The sequence below is a fragment of the Oncorhynchus clarkii genome, chromosome 20, assembly GCF_045791955.1.
Source record: "Oncorhynchus clarkii lewisi isolate Uvic-CL-2024 chromosome 20, UVic_Ocla_1.0, whole genome shotgun sequence".
NCBI lineage: Eukaryota > Metazoa > Chordata > Actinopteri > Salmoniformes > Salmonidae > Oncorhynchus > Oncorhynchus clarkii.
In genome coordinates, this window is record NC_092166.1 from 9,812,971 (window position 1) to 9,836,170 (window position 23,200).

Below are 23,200 nucleotides of genomic sequence, written 5' to 3' on the forward strand. Positions count from 1 at the left end.
AGTGCTATGAAAAGTAGCTGAAAGACGGGTGGCTGATCATCTGACTGATCACCTCATTCAGGGCAATTCCATACATCAAATGCAATTTGGATTCAAAACTAACCATTCTACCGAAACAGCCAATTGCTATTTTCTGGAGTGCGTTAAATCTAAACTGGACATAGGTGGTGAAGTCGGCCCAGTCTTTTTGAATCTTAAAAAGGCCTTTGATACTGTGAATCATGAGGTCCTCCTATCCTCCTTGGAAGTTATTAGTTGGATGTATTCCTATCTGACAAACAGAAGTCAAAGGGTTCGTCTGGGGGACACTCAGTCGGACTCTTTACTATAACATTGGGGTCCCACAAGGGTCAATATTAGGCCCCCTTCTGTTCACCATCTATATAGATTATCTCCCACAAGTTAACATGTATGCAGATGATACAGTTCTGAATGTACACAAAAAAAATAGACAATTGGTTGTTTACAAGTTAACTGGAGCTATGGTACATGTTTCTAAATGGATGACTAATTCTTGCCTGCATTTAAATATCGACAAAACTGTTTGTATGTACTTCTCTAAGAAATCCATAGATTTTTTCCCAACGAGCTATTCCTGTTAATGGGGAGAATCTGAAAGTTGTGTCTAACTTCAGGTATCTTGGTGTCATTTTGGACTCCAACTTGACATTTAAGAAAACAGTTAAACACGGTCAAATTTGGATTATCCAACTTTAGGTTGATAAGACCTTTTCCCTGCCTCATGCATGCTGTGATATTCTCACATCTTAGATATTGCCTCACATGCTTGTTTATTTTATTTTATTTTACCATTAAAATAGTCAGTTAAGAACAAATTCTTATTTTCAATGACGGCCTAGGAACAGGAACTGCCTGTTCAGGAGCAGAACGACAGATTTGTACCTTGTCAGCTCGGGGGTTTTGAACTCACAACCTTCCGGTTACTAGTCCAACGCTCTAACCACTAGGCTACCCTGCCGCTTGTCACAGAGGAAGCAGGAGCTACTATTCTGAAACCAATTGAATCACTCTACAAACAAGCACTTAACATTTTTGATAACAAACCAAACAGTTACCACCATTGTCATATAATTTACAAACATCCTTTATTTAGTCTGGATAGCTCTAAGCAGTATGTAGATGCAAGCCCTGTCTTTAAGATCCTGCATGGTCTTGCTCTCCACCCCTATGGCGGCATATCATGCTCAAGGAAAGCAACTCCAGGATAACAAGGGCAGTAACTAGAGGGGATGGCGTGGTCCCTTTTCGACACAGTAAAATCGTCACAGTCCTAGTCATATTAGCAACCCATCCTAGTTGTTGCATCTTTAAATACCCCATTTTCATCTCAGTCACATATGAAACTGCTACCAGGTGCTCTGTTATTAAGAATGGTGTTTTCCCAGGTGCTCTGTTTAGAATGGTGTTTCCCCAGGTGCTCTGTTTAGAATGGTGTTTTCCCAGGTGCTCTGTTTAGAATGGTGTTTCCCAGGTGATCTGTTTAGAATGGTGTTTCCCAGGTGCTCTGTTTAGAATGGTGTTTTCCCAGGTGCTCTGTTTAGAATGGTGTTTCCCAGGTGATCTGTTTAGAATGGTGTTTCCCAGGTGCTCTGTTTAGAATGGTGTTTTCCCAGGTGCTCTGTTTAGAATGGCGTTTTCCCAGGTGCTCTGTTTAGAATGGCGTTTCCCAGGTGCTCTGTTTAGAATGGTGTTTTCCCAGGTGCTCTGTTTAGAATGGCATTTTCCCAGGTGCTCTGTTAGAATGGTGTTTCCCAGGTGCTCTGTTTAGAATGGTGTTTTCCCAGGTGATCTGTTTAGAATGGTGTTTTCCCAGGTGCTCTGTTTAGAATGGTGTTTCCCAGGTGATCTGTTTAGAATGGTGTTTTCCCAGGTGATCTGTTTAGAATGGTGTTTTCCCAGGTGCTCTGTTTAGAATGGTGTTTTCCCAGGTGCTCTGTTTAGAATGGTGTTTTCCCGTGAATTGCATTTTGTCAATGTTTGAAAATGACGGTTTATTGGCTGCTTCATTACATGAGTTGCATGTTCTGTTCAGACGCATCACCACAATCTAAAAGTAATTTCTGTCATTCTGAGCACCGTGGTTGGACGCCCTAATGGGTTTATGTACCCAATGCACATGGGTCCGGTAAATTTCTCAAATGGCCTGTAAATTTAAATCTTCCCAGTCTCGTTGTCCGGCGCCATTCTGGTCACCCTGACACGCACACATAGATACTTGCCCCCCATACACACTTCGGTACTGCAGGATGTGACATCTCGCCCCCACACTCTTATGGGCATTAAGTTATGGGTTTCCACATCAATAGCAGGAATGATATCAGTTCCCCTCCGCAGAACGGAATAATGTCAGCTCCCCTCCGCAGAAGGTCTTTTGAAGGCTGATAATGTTAGGGGAATGTTCCCGGAAACAGAAAATCAACAACAACAGGGTGAAGTCGAGGTCAGAGTTGGTTTATCTCAGTGGAATGGAATGCTCACCCTTACAGTAGCAATGAGAGATACAGTACCTAGATATTTCTGAACTGTAAAAGCATAGCTTATTCACATGACGCTGCTTGAGAAGTCAGTCTGTCTGTCTGTCTGTCTGTCTAATGTATTTTTACAACCACTTTTACAACAACATTTCCCCAAAGTGCCACTAGCTAGCTCAGCCTTTTATAAATCAAAGTGCCATCTGTCTGCTACATTATTTTACGGATAATTACACACAATGTTATTGATGTACAAAGTGATTGTGTATTCGTTGCTTCTCTCTCTCTCCTTCCATCCCTCCCACATCTCTTTCCACCTGTCAGGACCGTATCTACTGGACAGACCGGGAGAGAGAGGCGGTGTACAGCGCTAACAGGCTAACGGGCCAGGACATCAGCACAGTGGCCGAGCACCTCAAAGACCCTCACGACATAGTGGTCTTCCACCCGCTCCGCCAGCAACCAGGTGTTTCTGACTGTGTCTCTGACTGTGTCTCTGTCTCTGACTGTGTCTCTGGTGTCTGACTGTCTCTGGTGTCTGACTGTGTCTCTGGTCTCTGACTGTGTCTCTGGTCTCTGACTGTGTCTCTGGTCTCTGGTCTCTGACTGTGTCTCTGTCTCTGACTGTGTCTCTGACTGTGTCTCTTGGCTCTGATTGTGTCTCTGACTGTGTATCTTGTCTCTGATTATGTCTCTGTCTCTGACTGTGTATCTTGTCTCTGGTCTCTGACTGTGTCTCTGGTCTCTGACTGTGTCTCTGGTCTCTGACTGTGTCTCTGTCTCTGACTGTGTCTCTGACTGTGTCTCTTGTCTCTGATTATGTCTCTGACTGTGTATCTTGTCTCTGATTATGTCTCTGTCTCTGACTGTGTATCTTGTCTCTGTCTCTGACTGTGTCTCTGTCTCTGATTGTGTCTCTGACTCTGACTGTGCCTCTTGACTCTGACTGTGCCTCTTGTCTCTGACTGTGCCTCTTGTCTCTGACTGTGCCTCTTGTCTCTGACTGTGCCTCTTGTCTCTAACTGTGCTTTTTGACTCTGACTCTGTCTCTGACTCTGACTGTGTCTCTGACTCTGACTGTGTCTCTGTCTCTGACTCTTGTCTCTGACTGTGTCTCTTGTCTCTGACTCTGATTGTGTCTCCGACTGTGTCTCTGTCTCTGACTGTGTCTCTGTCTCTGACTGTGTCTCTTGACTGTGCCTCTGTCTCTGATTGTGTCTCTGTCTCTGACTGTGTCTCTGACTGTGTGTGTGTCTCTATCTCCCTCACTAAGGCCCAGACAGCTGTAACCTGGGCAGTGAGGACAACGGTGGCTGTGAGTACCTGTGTCTCAAAGCCCCCCAGATCACTGAGCACTCCCCCAAATACACCTGCGCCTGCCCCACAGGACAGGACCTGGGCCCCGAAATGCGTGCCTGCATGCCAGGTGAGAGGGTGGGTGTTAGTGAAGGCTGGTGGGAGAATGGGTGTGGGTGGGTGTTGGTGGAGGCTGGTGGGAGAATGGGTGTGGGTGGGTGTTAGTGGAGGCTGGTGGGAGAATGGGTGTGGGTGGGTGTTAGTGGGGACTGGTGGGAGAATGGGTGTGGGTGGGTGTTAGTGGAGGCTGGTGTAAGAATGGGTGTGGGTGGGTGTTAGTGGAGGCTGGTGGGAGAATGGGTGTGGGTGGGTGTTAGTGGAGGCTGGTGGGAGAATGGGTGTGGGTGGGTGTTAGTGGAGGCTGGTGGGAGAATAGGTGTGGGTGGGTGTTAGTGGAGGCTGGTGGGAGAATGGGTGTAGGTGGGTGTTAGTGGAGGCTGGTGGGAGAATGGGTGTGGGTGGGTGTTAGTGGAGGCTGGTGGAAGAAGGGGTTCAACTCGTATCGTTCCTTTCATTCCATTCTATCCGTTACCATAAAGCCCATCCTCTGATTTAATGTGACCCCAGCCTCTACTACTGTGTGGGATTTGACTTTATTTTAGGTTTTGATAAAACTATAGTAAAACTATATGATCACCTTAAAGTCCAATCGTGTTCTAGTCTAATTGTGTTCTAGTCTAATTGTGTTCTAGTCTAATTGTGTTCTAGTCTAATTGTGTTCTAGTCTAATCGTGTTCTAGTCTAATCGTGTTCTAGTCCAATCGTGTTCTAGTCTAATTGTGTTCTAGTCTAATTGTGTTCTAGTCTAATCGTGTTCTAGTCTAATCGTGTTCTAGTCCAATCGTGTTCTAGTCTAATTGTGTTCTAGTCTAATTGTGTTCTAGTCTAATCGTGTTCTCGTCTAATCGTGTTCTCGTCTAATCGTGTTCTCGTCTAATTGTGTTCTCGTCTAATTGTGTTCTAGTATAATTGTGTTCTAGTCTAATTGTATTCTAGTCTAATTGTGCTAATATTGGTCTAGTCTAATATTGGTCTAGTCTAATATTGGTCAGGTCTAATATTGTTCGGGTCTAATATTGTTCAGGTCTAATATTGTTCAGGTCTAATATTGTCCTAGTCTAATATTGTTCAGGTCTAATATTGTCCTAGTCTAATATTGTTCAGGTCTAATATTGTCCTAGTCTAATATTGTTCTGATCTAATTGTGTTCTAGTCTAATCGTGTTGTAGTCTAATCGTGAATAATGATAAGTGAGAAAGTTACAGAGGCATAAATATCGTACCCCCCTGTTATTGGTAATGGTGAGAGGTTAGATCATATCCCCAAGACATGCTAACCTTCCCTGTTATTGGTAATGGTGAGAGGTTAGCATGATCTTTGACCCTCTGTAACTTTCTCACTCATCATTATTCACGATTCATTCAGGATTATCTGTAACCATGGTAGCATCCACATTAATGTAAAAAGGTGTTTGGAAATATATTATACAGAGACAAAACAACAATAAAATGTGTCACTGATCCAATACATTTGGAGCTCATTCTATAAGTGATTTTTTTTCCAAATGACTTCTTTAAATGTGGGGACTAGATACATAAAGTGTTTTCATTTGTAAACGGTAAAACAGAAATGTATGAAAATACCCTCAAATAAAAGGTTACATACTGGATTGTTGCATCTCATGAAACATTTGATCTCAAATTCAAAGTTTTAGCTTCACTGTCCAAAATAAATTGATAAACTATAACTAATATTGACTTTCCTTCTTCCTCTAGCAAATGAGACCACTACCACATCATCGCCTGTGGCCATCACCACGGCCGCCAACGACAAGGTCTCCCCTCGCACTTCTGGGTCGTCCCAGGCAGACGCCGGGGTGCCCCACCTCCTCCCAGCCCCCTCCAGCACCCCCGAGCCCCCCCCTAGCTCAAAACCTGGGGTGGAGGAGAAGGAAGGCCGTGGTTTGGATCCCACTGCTGACACCAACATCCTGGTCACCTCCACCACATTAGGCTTCGTCGTCAAGGAGGACAGCAACCTCTCCCACCACTGTGAGTGTGTGGGTGTTTGTATCTGTTCAACAGATGTAAATAAGTGGCAGTTAGCTACATAGTAAAATAGATTTGACAGCACACCATAAAAAGGCTTCAATTATTAATGTATTCCCCTTATTCAGCAATTAGCGTGGATGTGTAGTTTTCTATAATTTAGAGAGATAGAAACAACATTTCACCTAGCAGGCATGATCATATAAAATGTCATTATTGTGTGTGAGTGTGAGACTAGAAGTGGGTATATAGACTACATGACCAAATGTATGTGCTCCTCGAACATCTCATTCCAAAATCATGGGCATTAATATGGAGTTGGTCCCCCCTTTTAATGCTATAACAGCCTCTACTCTTCTGGGAAGGCTTTCCACTAGATGTTGGAACATTGCTGTGGGGACTTGCTTCCATTCAGCCACAAGAGCATTAGTGAGGTCGGGCACTGATGTTGGGCTATTAGGCCTGGCTCGCAGTCGGCGTTCCAATTCATCACAAAGGTGGAGTCAGGGCTCTGTGCAGGCCAGTCAGGTTCTTCCACACCGATCTCTACAAACCATTTCTGTATGGACCTGGCTTTGTGCACCGTGGCATTGTCATGGAAACAGGAAAGGGCCGTCCCCACAAGTTGGAAGCACAGAATCATCTACAATGTCATTGTATGCTGTAGCGTTAAGATTTCCCTTCACTAGAACTAAGGGGCCTGGCCCGAACCATGAAAAACATCCCCAGACAATTATTCCTTCTCCACCAAACTTTACAGTTGGCACCATGCATTGGGGCAGGTAGCTTTCTCCTGGCATTCGCCAAACCCAGATTCGTCCGTCGGACTGCCAGATAGTGAAGCGTGATTCATCACTCCAGAGAACGCTTTTCCACTGCTCCAGAGTCCAATGGCGGCAAGCTTTGCACCACTCCAGCCAACGGTTGGCATTGCACATGGTGATCTTAGGTTTGTGTGTGGCTGCTCAGCCATGGAAATCCATTTCATTAAGCTCCCTACAAACAGTTATTGTGCTGAAGTTGCTTCCAGAAGCAGTTTGGAACTCTGTAGTGAATGTTGCAACCGAGGACAGACTATTTTTACACACTACGAGCTTCAGAACTCGGCAGTCCCTCTCTGTGAGCTTTTGTGGCCTACCACTTCGCGGCTGAGCCGTTGTTGCTCCTAGACGGTTCCACTTCACATTAACAGCACTGACAGTTGACATGGGCAGCTCTAGCAGCACAGGAATTTGATGAACTGACTTGTTGAAAAGGTGGCATCCTATGGTTATGGTAGTGAGAACGCAGAGGGGAGCAGCTGGTTATGGTAGTGATGAAGCCGAAGGGAGCAGCTGGTTATGGCAGAGGGGAGCAGCTGGTTATGGCAGTGAGGAAGCCGAAGGGAGCAGCTGGTTATGGCAGAGGGGAGCAGAGGGTTATGGCATAGGGGGGCATCTGGTTATGGCAGAGGGGAGCAGCTGGTTATGGCAGAGGGGAGCAGCTGGTTATGGCAGAGGGGAGCAGCTGGTTATGGCAGAGGGGAGCAGCTGGTTATGGCAGAGGGGAGCAGCTGGTTATGGCAGAGGGGAGCAGCTGGTTATGGCAGAGGGGAGCAGAGGGGAGCAGCTGGTTATGGTAGTGATGAAGCAGAGGGGAGCAGCTGGTTATGGCAGTGAGGAAGAAGAGGGGAGCAGCTGGTTATGGTAGTGATGAAGCAGAGGGGAGCAGCTGGTTATGGCAGAGGGGAGCAGCTGGTTATGGCAGAGGGGAGCAGCTGGTTATGGCAGAGGGGAGCAGCTGGTTATGGTAGTGATGAAGCAGAGGGGAGCAGCTGGTTATGGTAGAGGGGAGCAGCTGGTGGAGGTGTGTGTGCGTGTGCGTGTGCGTGTGCGTGTGTGTGTGTGTGTGTGTGTGTGTTATAGAGAGGTAGGTATAGGGCAGGAGGTGACTGTGTACTAATGGAGGCTTTATAGAGTTTATGAATAGAAGGGTAAGGACAGTGAGTGCCAATGTAGTACAGGGGTCATGAAGGGTAATACAGCCCTGTGTCAGGGGTCCTGAGAGGTAACACAGCCCTGTCCCAGGGGTCCTAAGGGGTAACACAGCCCTGTCCCAGGGGTCCTGAGAGGTAACACAGCCCTGTGTCAGGGTTCCTGAGAGGAAATACAGCCCTGTCCCAGGGGTCCTGAGGGGTAACACAGCCCTGTCCCAGGGGTCCTAAGGGGTAACACAGCCCTGTCCCAGGGGTCCTAAGGGGTAACACAGCCCTGTCCCAGGGGTCCTAAAGGGTAACACAGCCCTGTCCCAGGGGTCCTGAGAGGAAATACAGCCCTGTCCCAGGGGTCCTAAGGGGTAACACAGCCCTGTCCCAGGGGTCCTGAGAGGAAATACAGCCCTGTCCCAGGGGTCCTAAGGGGTAACACAGCCCTGTCCCAGGGGTCCTGAGAGGAAATACAGCCCTGTCCCAGGGGTCCTAAGGGGTAACACAGCCCTGTCCCAGGGGTCCTAAGGGGTAACACAGCCCTGTCCCAGAGGTCCTGAGAGGTAACACAGCCCTGTCCCCGTGGTCCTAAGGGGTAACACAGCCCTGTCCCAGGGGTCCTAAGGGGTAACACAGTCCTGTCCCAGGGGTCCTAAGGGGTAACACAGCCCTGTCCCAGGGGTCCTAAGGGGTAACACAGCCCTGCACCAGGGGTCCTAAGGGGTAACACAGCCCTGTCCCAGGGATCCTGAGGGGTAACAGTCCTGTCCCAGGGGTCCTGAGAGGAAATACAGCCCTGTCCCAGGGGTCCTAAGGGGTAACACAGCCCTGTCCCAGGGATCCTGAGGGGTAACAGTCCTGTCCCAGGGGTCCTGAGAGGTAACACAGCCCTGTCCCAGGGGTCCTGAGAGGAAATACAGCCCTGTCCCAGGGATCCTGAGGGGTAACAGTCCTGTCCCAGGGGTCCTGAGAGGTAACACAGCCCTGTCCCAGGGGTCCTGAGAGGAAATACAGCCCTGTCCCAGGGGTCCTAAGGGGTAACACAGCCCTGTCCCAGGGGTCCTAAGGGGTAACACAGCCCTGTCCCAGGGGTCCTAAGGGGTAACACAGCCCTGTCCCAGGGGTCATGAGAGGAAATACAGCCCTGTCCCAGGGGTCATGAAGGGAGAAGTGAGACATTGAGAAATGGCACCTGTGTAACATTTGATTTTCTCTTTCTCCCTCTTTCTGTCACTTTCACTCTCTCTCGCTCACTTTTAATTCCCCTCTCTCTTTTCTTCTCTGACACTCCCTCTCTGTCTTTCTCTCTCTCTTTTTCTTTCTCCCCCTCTTTTTCTTTCTCCCCCTCTCTCTCTCCTTCTCTCTCTCTTGGTTTCTTTCCTCTCTCTCTCTTTCCTCCTTTCCCCCTCTCTCTCTTCTCTATAGCTGGAAGTGAGCATTTCCTCCTGGGTGAGAACCTGACAGTGGCAGTTCTGGGAGTAGTGATCCCCATAGGTAAGTACATGTCCACTCTCTGTACTCCACGGAGGCTGCTTCTCCTGTCCCAACTGCTATATTTATCTCCTAACTACTGATCCTGGTTCAGTTTGGACGAGAGGGACCATGCCTAGAGACATGGCCCTACTCTCCTATCCACTGATCCTAGTTCAGTTTGGACCGGAGAGATCATGCCATGGCCGCTCGCAGAAGCCAGTGTCTTGACATTCTGCCACTGCATATCCATCCATTTATTGTCTGTGTTGGGTACGTTCCAATCAAAACAACCATAGACCTTCAGGTGGCCGGGGTTTGGTTGCATATATTATTGCAGGTAGTCAGAAAACGCATAGAGATGGAGGTAGTCTAAATGGATGAAAAACAGACTGAAACACCTGGAGGATAACTGGATTTGTCCAATAAGAAATGTTATTTTCGTTTTCCGCTGCAAATGATTGCGTTGCGTGCCCTAATGAACGTGACCCTGTCGTTCTGTCCTTTTCTGTAGTGTTTTATCATAATTCATGTGGAGCCGAGGCTTTACGTGTAGGGTACTGAGGTCATAGTGAGGGCATATGGGCAATGCTAGTCTCTCCTAACCTTCTTATTACAGAGTAATTGACACACTGGTGGTCACAGGGACAGCAGAAGACTCACCAAGGTGAATTAGATTAGCAGAGAATTAGCCAATAAGCAGAAAGAACCCAGCAATGTTTGGGCTGACCCCCTTCACCTGGCCCCACTCCCTAATCTTTATAAGGTGATTTAGACAGGACAGGACTTACCCATATAATGTAATAATGTCCTCAAGCATAAGTAATGGCATCGTGATGATGATATGAGTTTTTACTCAGGGAAAGTTAGTAAGTCACTCTGTACTAAAATGTAAATCAATTACAATGAACTCTTAGATTATGAAATGATGTCACCTTTTACTCTGAAGATAATCTGCAACTCCTTTTGGAATCCAGCTAATATTAAAACCTCTTACTTCTACCCCCTCCTTTTTCGAACATTCTGTTAAAAATCGCGCATCTTTTCAGCGTCCTGCTACTCATGCCAGGAATATAGCATATGCATATGATTAGTATGTGTGGATAGAAAGTTTCTAAAACTGGTTAAATCACGGCTGTGACTATAACAGATCGTGTGTTTCATTGAAAAACGCAAGAAAAACTGCTCTCTGAAAGCTAAAAATAATTTCCATAAGTCACTTCCATGGGTTGTTAAAAGGGGACAAAATTTAATATCGACCTGCATGCAATTCATACAAATTCCACACGATGTCGCCATTGTCGTCATTTTCAATTGAATTTTTTGTTGGAAAATCCAACTATCTGGCTTCCGTTTCTTCCAGTCTCCACCAGGATGCTGTAAATGTGGACATTGGCAGTCATTGATTTGCAGACGAGGAGCTATTGAATATACATCGCCCTGTAATCATTTTGATAGATTATAAACGTTTACTAATACCTAAAGTTGGATTACAAAAGGATTTCGAAGTGTTTTGTGAAAGTTTATCGTTGACTTTTTTAGTTTTAAAAAATGACGCAGCGTTTAAAAACGATGTTTTTTTCTGAATGACACAGCTTCCATAGAAAGCTATTTTGGGTATATATGGACCGATTTAAACGAAAAAAAGACCCAATAGTGATGTTTATGGGGCATATAGGAGTGCCAAGAAAGAAGCTCGTCAAAGGTAATGAATGTTTTATATTTTATTTCTGCGTTTTGTGCTGCGTCGGATAAGCAGAGTCTTTGTTTACGTCGCATTCAGGCATTTTGAGGTGGTGCATGCTATCAGATAATAGCTTCTCATGCTTTCGCCGAAAAGCATTTTAAAAATCTGACTTGTTGGCTAGGTTCACAACGAGTGTAGCTTTAATTCAATACCCTGCTTGTGAATTTTGATCAAGGTTTGAGTTTTAACGAGTACATTTAGCATTTAGCGTAGCGCATTTGCATTTCCAGGTGCCTACTTGAGACATATGCGTCTCAAGTAGAATCAAGAAGTTAAAGTGTAATAAATCTGCAGTTAAAGCTAACCTGTATTAATACTCAATTGAAATATAATGTTGAAGTAGCTAGTGAAGGTAATGTTAGCTTCTACCTACAGTAAGAAAGGATGTCTTCTAGACACCCTTGTCTCTCGGTACTTAAATGCATCAGTTAAATATACAACCCTTAAAGATTCTAGTAAACCCTCAGTTTTATGAGCTTGCTGGACAGTTAAAGTTCCTCTGTGTCAAATCCTACTTCACTGACCAAAAGTCCAGTCCATAATAGCCACAGTTTTTCATGAATACTGACTCAAGCCCAGTTTTTGCAAAGATCTCTCAGAAATGACCCATCTGACAGGACTTGGTGTCATTGTTACGCATAGCCTAGCTGGCTCCAGAAGTTCTGAGACAACCATAATGTTGCCTAGATAATTGTTTTTCAAAGTAATGAGATTATACCTTGATGATATTAATGGCAATTGATCCACCAGCCTAGCAAAGAAATCTCCAACACAAGGCCAGTTCCTTCTGCGTCCCCCTCTCCGCTCTGTCCCCCCCCCCCCCCCGCATGCCTTAATTTGCTCAACTTCATCTCTGTGCCTTTCGTCTCACGATGCTCATGCTCCGATGACATTAACGCTCCCTCATCTCCCCTGTGTCCCCCCTATCCTTCCCCTGCCACTGTGTGTTAAACGCATGCAGTTCCTATTGTTGCCACAGTGATCTTCGGCCTGCTCTGCACCGGCGTCTACCTGGTTTGGCGGAACTATCGCCAGAACGCCACCAAGAGCATGAATTTCGACAACCCTGTCTACCGCAAGACCACAGGCGAGGGCGAGGAGGACGAGATTCACATCGGCCGGACGGATGGCATCATGGGCGGCCACCACGGGCACCACCCGTACCCGGCCGGAGTGGGGTGTGGCGTAGTCGGCGGGGGCGGAAATACATGCCCGCAGTTCATTGCGCTGCCACTAGGTGACAGTATGCCTGATCCGGGGACTCATTGGTACACGGAGCAGCCTATGCTGTCTACTACGGCGAAATGAGTATGGAGACAAGACAAGATGGCCGCTCAGGAGGTACATTTTCAAGATGGCCGCCGCTCAGGCACACGCACACACAGTACTGAGGTTACAGGTCACTCAAGCTGACTGACTTGTTGAATGGATGGACATATGATGTTATGATATCATCACATCCAGCCATTAAAGTCCATGATGTGCCAGTTCATTACACAGGATCGACAGTTTTACACTTTCTACGTTTTTAAATGTGATGTCAGAGTTTGGGTGGGTTCCAATTGAATTCCTGTCAATTTAGAAAATTGATAAGAATTCAGTTCATGAATTCTCTACGTATCAATTGAATTTAGATACATTTCCTCACTGGACTTGAAAAGGAGTCAACTCCAATTCTGTATGTTTTTCATCCACTTTTGATCAATCTAAGCAGTATTGAGCTGTGTTATATGTCTCACGTTTAAGGGCGAGAGGAGTTACAAAATATTATTTTAATCCTTGACGTTTTAAATTTAGGCTCTCCATTTTATTTCCCTGGTGGAACCTCAATTTTCTGGAGAGACTTTTTAGGAGGAGGTTTAAACCACGGCAGCACCTTTGTAGATGGGACAATCTGTACGGTTTTAAGATATTAATTTAACATGTTTTATTGCTCACCTCATTATTACTAAAGATGTCATAGTGTTTAGTTATTCTGGTCGGGGCATTTGTCTTGGAGTGGAGTGAAAGGTTTAAGAGAGAGTGTGTGGGCTTGAGTGTGAGTTTGCTTGTCTGTCCCAGCATTTGTGTGTGGATTTACGTGTGTGTGTGTAAACCTGTGTGTGTACTTTCTCTCGCCATTGGAGAGGAGTTTTCAAAGCATCCTTGTTGATATCCTGTGAAGTACAGTTGAGCCGTGGCAGAAACCTCTTTGATGTTTTCTTTATTGAACCACAAAGGCTATCAGAAGGCAAGCAGGGAATAGGAGGGTCAAGGAGAGATTTTGGTGGGATCCAAGAAAAAACTGAAGGCTTAGCGAAAGAAGCCTTTGTAGTTATTAAGGTTGGCCTGTATTTATAGGCCCAGTGAAAATACGTCTAATTACCAGCTAATGGCCAAGGGTATCTGTGTTAGGCAGGATAATGACAACAGAGTTGGCTGAAGCAGAAATAGCCAGCTTTCTGGCTAGCATGCTGATTATCAAGGCTAAAGCATAAATAACTAGCTTTCTGGCTAGCATGCTGTTTATCAAGGCTAAAGCGGAAATAACTAGCTTTCTGGCTAGCATGCTGTTTATCAAGGCTAAAGCAGAAATAACTAGCTTTCTGGCTAGCATGCTGTTTATCAAGGCTAAAGCAGAAATAACTAGCTTTCTGGCTAGCAGGCTGTTTATAAAGGCTAAAGCAGAAATAGCTAGCTTTCTGGCTAACAGGCTGTTTATCAAGGTTAAAGCAGAAATAGCTAGCTTTCTGGGTAGCAGGCTGTTTATAAAGGCTAAAGCAGAAATAGCTAGCTTTCTGGCTAACAGGCTGTTTATCAAGCTTAAAGCAGAAATAGCTAGCTTTCTGGGTAGCAGGATAATGTGTATCTAGGCTAAACCAGAAATGGCTATTGGCTACCAGGCTAATTGTTAGCTATTATTCTTCTCTCCTTTTTAGCTGTTTTCCATGGCGATAGGGTATGTGGTTGGTAAATGTGTCATCTGTTTTTGGTGATTTTATTCTCCCATCTGCTCTCTTTGTCAGTAAACTCATACACACACAGTCACTCACCCTCGATAGATCACACAAAGGAATGCATATTCACTCACCCTTCACAAGCACTCCACAATGCCCCTGTCCTCGTTTTTTGAGCAGATGTCATTGTGAGCTTTCATACAGGAGGGTAATAGTAGGAGGTCTCTCATACAGGAGGAACTCAGTAGGAGGTCTATCATACAGGAGGAACTCAGTAGGAGGTCTACCTATCATACAGGAGGATCTCAGTAGAGGGTCTAACATACTGGAGGATCTCAGTAGAAGGTCTAACATACTGGAGGAACTCAGTAGGAGGTCTATCATACAGGAGGAACTCAGTAGTAGGTTGATTGTTGACAAAAGGCTCCTGTCAGGTGATTTGGTGGCCGAGGCCACGTGGCAGATTTAGACTTTGTCCCAAATGGCACCCTATTCCCTTAATAGTGCACTACTTTTGACCAGGACCCATATGGCTCTGGTCAAAAGTAGTGCACTATATAGGGAATAGGGTGACAGTTGGTATGCACTTCTCAAAAGTAATGAGGTTCGGTCAGGTTGGATCCTCCTGTCAGTAAACACGGTCCTCCTTTAACCCCCTCTCTTTTATCCCCCTCTCTTTTGTCCCCCTCTCTTTTGTCCCCCTCTCTTTTGTCCCCCCCCCCTCATTTGTCCCCCTCTCTTTTATCCCCCTGTCCTTTTGTGCTGTCTGTCACACTAGTGCTCCGCTGTGCTGGGTAAATAGACATTTCAGAGTCCCTTCCATTGTTGTATTTTTGTTCACGGAGACCGACAGGATGGAATGGGAATGAGTGAGATGGAGGGTGTGTGTGTGTTTTGTTTATGTTCACCCCACAGCCATATTGAAGGCTCTTTGTTGCACAGCCCTCTCAGAATGCCTTCTATGATATGTGAATTGCATGGGGAGGTGTGTGTGTGTGTGGTGTGTGTGTGTGTGTGTGTGTGTTGTGCACGTTTGTCAGGGTGAGTGCACATGAATTTGTGTATTTGGGACCGGAGTAGCTGGCTGGGGGGGGGGGGGGGGGGGGGGGGTTGAAAATCATGATTTGTAAATACATTGTCATATTGCAAAAAAAAGTTTGATAAAGTATTATACAATTGTGTAAAAGAAAAAGATGTACATAAGATTTTAGATAAGAAAAAATTGTTGATGACGGTAAATTTATTTATTTGTATAAAAGAACACTGTATTGCCTGATTGTACGAAATATGAATTAACCACCAAAGTGTTTTGTGTTGTCGCTTGGTCTTGTTTCATCTGATATCCTTTTATTTTTCCAATTTTTATTTTATTTATTAGTACAAGTCATACAAGGTGGTTCATCCTCAATATTCTCAATATCATCTCATTATCTTTCATCCTCCTCTGTTTAGAAAATTAATTGTTTTCTCGTGCCTTTTTGTCTTCTTTAGGTATTTTTTTACACTGTTTTGCTGTGGGAGGAAGATGGGATCTTATGTACATGAAAATAACATCTGTACTCAAATTGCCAAAATGGTCTGTCACCTTTTTATTATTTTCTGAAGTTATTCTTAAATATTTCTATATATTGATATATACAATTTTATTGAACATCTCTTCCTTGTGTCTTTTCTTCCGACTGTTTCTCATATGATTTGAATCCTCTTTTTCAGCTAAACCTTAGACCGTCATGCTAGCTGAGAGACCACACAAACCCTAGACTGTCATGCTGGCTGAGAGACCACACAAACCCTAGACTGTCATGCTAGCTGAGAGACCACACAAACCCTAGACCGTCATGCTAGCTGAGAGACCACACAAACCCTAGACTGTCATGCTGGCTGAGAGACCACACAAACCCTAGACTGTCATGCTGGCTGAGAGACCACACAAACCCTAGACCGTCATGCTAGCTGAGAGACCACACAAACCCTAGACTGTCATGCTAGCTGAGAAACCAGCCAAACAGACTGTCATGCTAGCTGAGAGACCAGCCAAACAGACTGTCATGCTAACTGAGAGACCAGCCAAACAGACTGTCATGCTAACTGAGAAACCAGCCAAACAGACTGTCATGCTAGCTGAGAGACCAGCCAAACAGACTGTCATGCTAACTGAGAGACCAGCCAAGCAGACTGTCATGCTAGCTGAGAGACCAGCCAAACAGACTGTCATGCTAACTGAGAGACCAGCCAAACAGACTGTTATGCTAGCTGAGAGACTAGCAAAACCATAGACCAGGGTTCCCCAACTGACAGCTTGTGGGTGGTTTTATTTGGCCCCCCCAGGTTTTCTGAGCCCTCAAAAAATGTGTTATTTTATTTGTAGTGTTGGACATAAAATCCTGTAAAAACACCAGGAAATCAGCTCCACGTGATTTTAATTGAAGAAATCTGTTCCCAAGTATTCCCATCCATAATGGAGAGACACGTGATTGTATACAAATGTGAGCAAGGTTTAAAATGATTATGGTTTAGTCAAACAAAATATCGGTTTGGGCTTCTTGAGGTCAATTTGCAGTCTACAAACTATTTGTAATTATGTTCCAGCCCCCTGACCATCTGCTCAAGAAAATCGGCCCGCGACTGAATCTAGTTGATGATTCCTGCCTTAGACTGACTGTCATGCTAGCTGAGAAACCAGCCAAACCTACAGAACACATTGGATTTTTGCATTGTAATTTCAGAAAATATATTCAGTAATTTTGGAATGATAGTATTTCTTATCCGGCAGTGTTGATTGGCTGTGACATTTGCCTATTGATTTGTTCCGCCAGGCCGGCAGCTGTTGTGACTGTGATCTAGTGGAAATCGGGTCAAGCCGCAAATGTTTATTTTTTATATATTTTACCTTTATTTAACTAGGCAAGTCAGTTAAGAACAAATTATTATTTACAGTGACGGCCTAGGAACGGTGGGTTAACTGTCTTGTTCAGGGGCCGAATGACAGATTTTTACCTTGTCAGCTCGTGGGATTTGATCTTACGACATTTCAGTTACTAGTCCATCACTCTAACCACTAACGTGAACTCACCCCATTCAGTATAAATGTGCGCAACCGCAACACTCTAACGAGGCTACAAAGAAAACTAATGGGACTGTAGCGACTGTGTTGACTTCAAAATCGTGGGTGTGAACTAGGTTGCGTTGATCGACATGGTAATGGCTCTATAGTATTGGAGAAAAGTTTAAAAAACTGACCCTCCGTTACATCTTGACGTGTCATGTCGTAACGTACAGTACGCATAAAGCAACTATTTCTGTCTTACAATCTCTCTCCACCAGGTTCAGCACTTCTATCATCATTTAAAAACAAGAAATGGACAGTGACGGGGGTAAGGGGGGATACCTAGTCATTTTTTGCGTCATCATTGCATTGCGATCATCATTCTCAAAGCCGCTGTTTACTTCTGAAGATCACTTGAGCACCGCCCTAAAAACCAGATTCAAATTAGACAAAACCTTCAAATAGGTATGTAATGACACATTATATAAACTCCTTATAGAGTTTTATTTACATTTTAGAGGCGATAAGTTGGACAGATCGAGTGAAAAAAAAAATATTTTCCCACACAACATCTTGGGATGCGGGGGAGGGAGGAGATTTGTTTTGAATGCAGCCCAGTGCTGTTGCAATTCACCTAGCTTCCACATATAGGGGGTGTAATTCAGATAACTTCTATGTGTTGTGGCACCTTTAACCACACAAAGTAAAATGGTCGTGAGCAAACCAAGTCACAGAATCCTCTGTGTATCTCATTCCACAAGGGTGCTAATTTATGAGGCAAAGCATTTTATCAGCAGAAAGTAAAATTGCCATTTGTCTGCATAGTTCCTGTATTGTTCCCACAGTAAATGATGCACTAGGCATAGGAAGCCCAGTTGAGCTTTGGGCAGACAGGAATGTGTCACAGATGTTGCTCCCCCAGACTGGAGCCCAGATGGACATCTTTAATCAGAGCTCCGTGAAACAGGACTGGGAGGATGTGGGAGTCAACTGGCACCCATAGGGCTCTCTGGGAACAGAGTGCCATTTGGGTCTCAGGCATACTGTGTAGTGCACAGCTGGGTTTACTAGACAGTAGCAGAAGTGATTTGATGATAGTGTGTCAGTGATGTGTCATATATACTGTATGAATATAAATGAATCATTCTATACAGTGCCTTTTTATACATAAAAATATTAATGGACTTATTCCACATTTTGTTGTGTTACAGCCTGAATTTATATATATTTTTAAATTAAACACCCCATAATGACAAAGTGAAAATGTGTTTTTAGAAATGTTTGCAATTGTATTGAAAATGAAATACAGAAATATATAATTGACATAAGTATTCACACCCCTGAGTACATGTTAGAATCATCTTTGGCAGCAATTACAGCTTTCTGGGTAAGTCTCTAAGAGCGATTACAGCTGCGAGTCTTTCTGGGTAAGTCTCTAAGAGCGATTACACCTGCAAGTCTTTCTGGGTAAGTCTCTAAGAGCGATTACACCTGCGAGTCTTTCTGGGTAAGTCTCTAAGAGCGATTACACCTGCGAGTCTTTCTGGGTAAGTCTCTAAGAGCGATTACACCTGCGAGTCTTTCTGGGTAAGTCTCTAAGAGCTTTGCACACCTGGACTGTACAATATTTGCACATAGATAGAGAATAAGTCCTACTGGTCCGGTTATAATTCATGTGATCTATTATGGCTGACAGGGCATTGTATCTCAATTTGTAAGCTCAAGGTGGATTACTTTGAATGCTTTTGTGATTATTATAACACTAGTAATGGATTGGAGCTTTTGTAACTTCTAAATGCATTTAGCATTTTAAGGGGGCGGACTCACCTTATCCAGATGCACTACTACTACTACTGCTACTACTACTACTGCTACTGCTGTTACTACTACTACTACTACTACTACTACTGTTACTACTACTACTACTACTGCTGTTACTACTACTACTACTGCTGTTACTACTACTACTACTACTACTGCTGTTACTACTGCCACTACTGCTGTTACTACTGCCACTACTGCTACTACAGCTACTACTACTGCTGTTACTACTGCCACTACTGCTACTGCTGTTACTACTGCCACTACTGCTGTTACTACTGCCACTACTGCTACTACAGCTACTACTACTGCTGTTACTACTGCTACTACTTCTACTGCTACTACTACTGCTACTACTACTACTGCTGTTACTACTACTACTACTGCTGTTACTACTACTACTACTACTACTACTGCTGTTACTACTGCCACTACTGCTGTTACTACTGCCACTACTGCTACTACAGCTACTACTACTGCTGTTACTACTGCTACTACTTCTACTACTACTACTGTTACTACTGCTACTACTACTACTACTACTACTACTGCTGTTACTACTACTACTACTACTACTACTACTACTGTTACTACTACTACTACTACTGCTGTTACTACTGCTACTGCTACTGCTGCTACTACTACTACTACTACTACTACTACTACTACTACTACTACTGCTGTTACTACTACTACTACTGTTACTACTACTACTACTGCTGTTACTACAGTGCCTTGCGAAAGTATTCTGCCCCCTTGAACTTTGCGACCTTTTGCCACATTTCAGGCTTCAAACATAAAGATATAAAACTGTATTTTTTTGTGAAGAATCAACAACAAGTGGGACACAATCATGAAGTGGAACGACATTTATTGGATATTTCAAACTTTTTTAACAAATCAAAAACTGAAAAATTGGGCGTGCAAAATTATTCAACCCCTTTACTTTCAGTGCAGCAAACTCTCTCCAGAAGTTCAGTGAGGATCTCTGAATGATCCAATGTTGACCTAAATGACTAATGAGGATAAATACAATCCACCTGTGTGTAATCAAGTCTCCGTATAAATGCACCTGCACTGTGATAGTCTCAGAAGTCCGTTAAAAGCGCAGAGAGCATCATGAAGAACAAGGAACACACCAGGCAGGTCCGAGATACTGTTGTGAAGAAGTTTAAAGCCGGATTTGGATACAAAAAGATTTCCCAAGCTTTAAACATCCCAAGGAGCACTGTGCAAGCGATAATATTGAAATGGAAAGAATGTATCAGACCACTGCAAATCTACCAAGACCTGGCCGTCCCTCTAAACTTTCAGCTCATACAAGGAGAAGACTGATCAGAGATGCAGCCAAGAGGCCCATGATCACTCTGGATGAACTGCAGAGATCTACAGCTGAGGTGGGAGACTCTGTCCATAGGACAACAATCAGTCGTATATTGCACAAATCTGGCCTTTATGGAAGAGTGGCAAGAAGAAAGCCATTTCTTAAAGATATCCATAAAAAGTGTTGTTTAAAGTTTGCTACAAGCCACCTGGGAGACACACCAAACATGTGGAAGAAGGTGCTCTGGTCAGATGAAACCAAAATTGAACTTTTTGGCAACAATGCAAAACGTTATGTTTGGCGTAAAAGCAACACAGCTGAACACACCATCCCCACTGTCAAACATGGTGGTGGCAGCATCATGGTTTGGGCCTGCTTTTCTTCAGCAGGGACAGGGAAGATGGTTAAAATTGATGGGAAGATGGATGGAGCCAAATACAGGACCATTCTGGAAGAAAACCTGATGGAGTCTGCAAAAGACCTGAGACTGGGACGGAGATTTGTCTTCCAACAAGACAATGATTCAAAACATAAAGCAAAATCTACAATGGAATGGTTCAAAAATAAACATATCCAGGTGTTAGAATGGCCAAGTCAAAGTCCAGAGCTGAATCCAATCGAGAATCTGTGGAAAGAACTGAAAACTGCTGTTCACAAATGCTCTCCATCCAACCTCACTGAGCTCGAGCTGTTTTGCAAGGAGGAATGGGAAAAAAATTCAGTCTCTCGATGTGCAAAACTGATAGAGACATACCCCAAACGACTTACAGCTGTAATCGCAGCAAAAGGTGGCGCTACAAAGTATTAACTTAAGGGGGCTGAATAATTTTGCACGCCCAATTTTTCAGTTTTTGATTTGTTAAAAAAGTTTGAAATATCCAATAAATGTCGTTCCACTTCATGATTGTGTCCCACTTGTTGCTGATTCTTCACAAAAAAATACAGTTTTATATCTTTATGTTTGAAGCCTGAAATGTGGCAAAAGGTCGCAAAGTTCAAGGGGGCCGAATACTTTCGCAAGGCACTGTACTACTACTACAACTACTACTGCCACTACTACTACTGCTGTTACTACTACTACTGCTACTACTACTACTACACCTGCTGTTACTACTACTACTACTACTACTGCTACTACTACTACTGCTACTGCTACTGCTGTTACTACTACTAGTAGCACTCATTGGAGAAATAAGACATTTCAGGTTGATGTGTCACTTTACAAAATTATTTTATTGCTAATCCCATACATACAGTTGAAGTCGGAAGTTTACATTCACTTAGGTTGGAGTCATTAAAACTTGTTTTTCAACAACTCCACAAATTTCTTGTTAACAAACTATAGTTTTGGCAAGTTGGTTAGGTTAGGACACCTACTTTGACACAAGTAATTTGTCCAACAATTGTTTACAGACAGATTATTTCACTTATAATTCACTGTATCACAATTCCAGTGGATAAGAAGTTTAGATACACTTGACTGTGACTTTAAACAGCTTGGAAAATTCCAGAAAATGATGTCATGGCTTTAGAAACATAATTTGAGTCAATTGGAGGTGTACCTGTGGATGTATTTCAAGGCCTACCTTCAAACTCAGTGCCTCTTTGCTTGACATCATGGGAAAATCAAAAGAAATCAGCCAAGACCTCAGAAAAAAATTGTAGACCTCCACAAGTCTGGTTCATCCTTGGGAGCAATTTCCAAACACCTGAAGATACAACGTTCATCTGTTCAAACAATAGTACGCAAGCATAAACACCATGGTACCACGCAGCCGTCAGGAAGGAGACTCGTTCTGTCTCCTAGAGATGAACGTACTTTGGTGCGAAAAGTGCAAATCAATCCCAGAACATCAGCAAAGGACCTTGTGAAGATGCTGGAGGAAATGGGTACAAAAGTATCTATATCCACAGTAAAACGAGTCCTATATCGACATAACCTGAAAGGCCACTCAGCAAGGAAGAAGCCACTTTTCCAAAACCGCCATAAAAAAGCCAGACTACGGTTTGCAACTGCACATGGGGACAAAGGTCGTACTTTTTGAAGAAATGTCCTCTGGTCTGATGAAACAAAAATATAACTGTTTGCCCATATTGACCATTGTTATGTTTGGAGGAAAAAGGGGGAGGCTTGCAACCCAAAGAACACCATCCCAACTGTGAAGCACGGGGGTGGCAGCATCATGTTGTGGGGGTGATTTACTGCAGGAGGGTCCGGTGCACTTCACAAAATAGATGGCATCATGAGGTAGGAAAATTATTTGGATACATTGAAGCAACATCTCAAGACATCAGTCAGCAAGTTAAAGCCTGGTCGAAAATGGGTCTTCCAAATGGACAATGACCCCAAGCATACTTCCAAAGTTGTGGCAAAATGGCTTAAGGACAACAAAGTTAAGGTATTGGAGTGGCCATCACAAAGCCCTGACCTCAATCCTATAGACAATTTGTGGGCAGAACTGAAAACGCGTGTGCGAGCAAGGACGCCTACAAACCGGACTCAGTTACACCAGCTCTGTCAGGAGGAATGGGCCAAAATTCACCCTACTTATTGTGGGAAGCTTGTGGAAGGCTACCCGAAACGTTTGACACAAGTTAAACAATTTAAAGGTAATGCTACCAAATACTAACTGAGTGTATGTAAACTTCTGACCCAATGGGAATGGGATGAAAGAAATTTAAAGCTGAAATAAATAATTCTCTCTACTATCATTCTGACATTTCACATTCTTAAAATAAAGTGGTGATCCTAACTGACCTTAAGCAGGGAATTGCTACTAGGGTTAAATGTCAGGAGTTGTATTTGGCTAAGGTGTATGGGAACTTCCGACTTCAAATGTATGTACGTCTCTGAATAAAATTTCAAGACATTCAGTCAGTACTGCATTCACAACATGCATTCATAACAGTATGGAAAGGTAGCGCCATCTGCTGTCCATTTCTGTTATTACAGAGTACAATGTGTTGTAATGTGTTTTCCCACATCCAATACAAAAA

General features: G+C 43.9%; 1 protein-coding gene across 1 annotated transcript in view; it reads left to right on the plus strand.

Annotated features, from left to right (window-relative positions):
• The window catches only part of LOC139377244 (low-density lipoprotein receptor-related protein 8-like), a 166,253-nt gene extending 151,580 nt beyond the window's left edge, over positions 1–14,673 (plus strand). Inside the window, exons 14-18 of the mRNA XM_071120250.1 lie at positions 2,817–2,958; positions 3,766–3,918; positions 5,624–5,899; positions 9,285–9,353; positions 12,038–14,673. Of these exons, the coding sequence (XP_070976351.1) occupies positions 2,817–2,958; positions 3,766–3,918; positions 5,624–5,899; positions 9,285–9,353; positions 12,038–12,384 (987 nt within the window). The 3' untranslated portion in view covers positions 12,385–14,673. The remainder of the gene's footprint in view (positions 1–2,816; positions 2,959–3,765; positions 3,919–5,623; positions 5,900–9,284; positions 9,354–12,037) is intronic.
• The last annotated feature ends 8,527 nt before the right edge of the window (positions 14,674–23,200 follow it).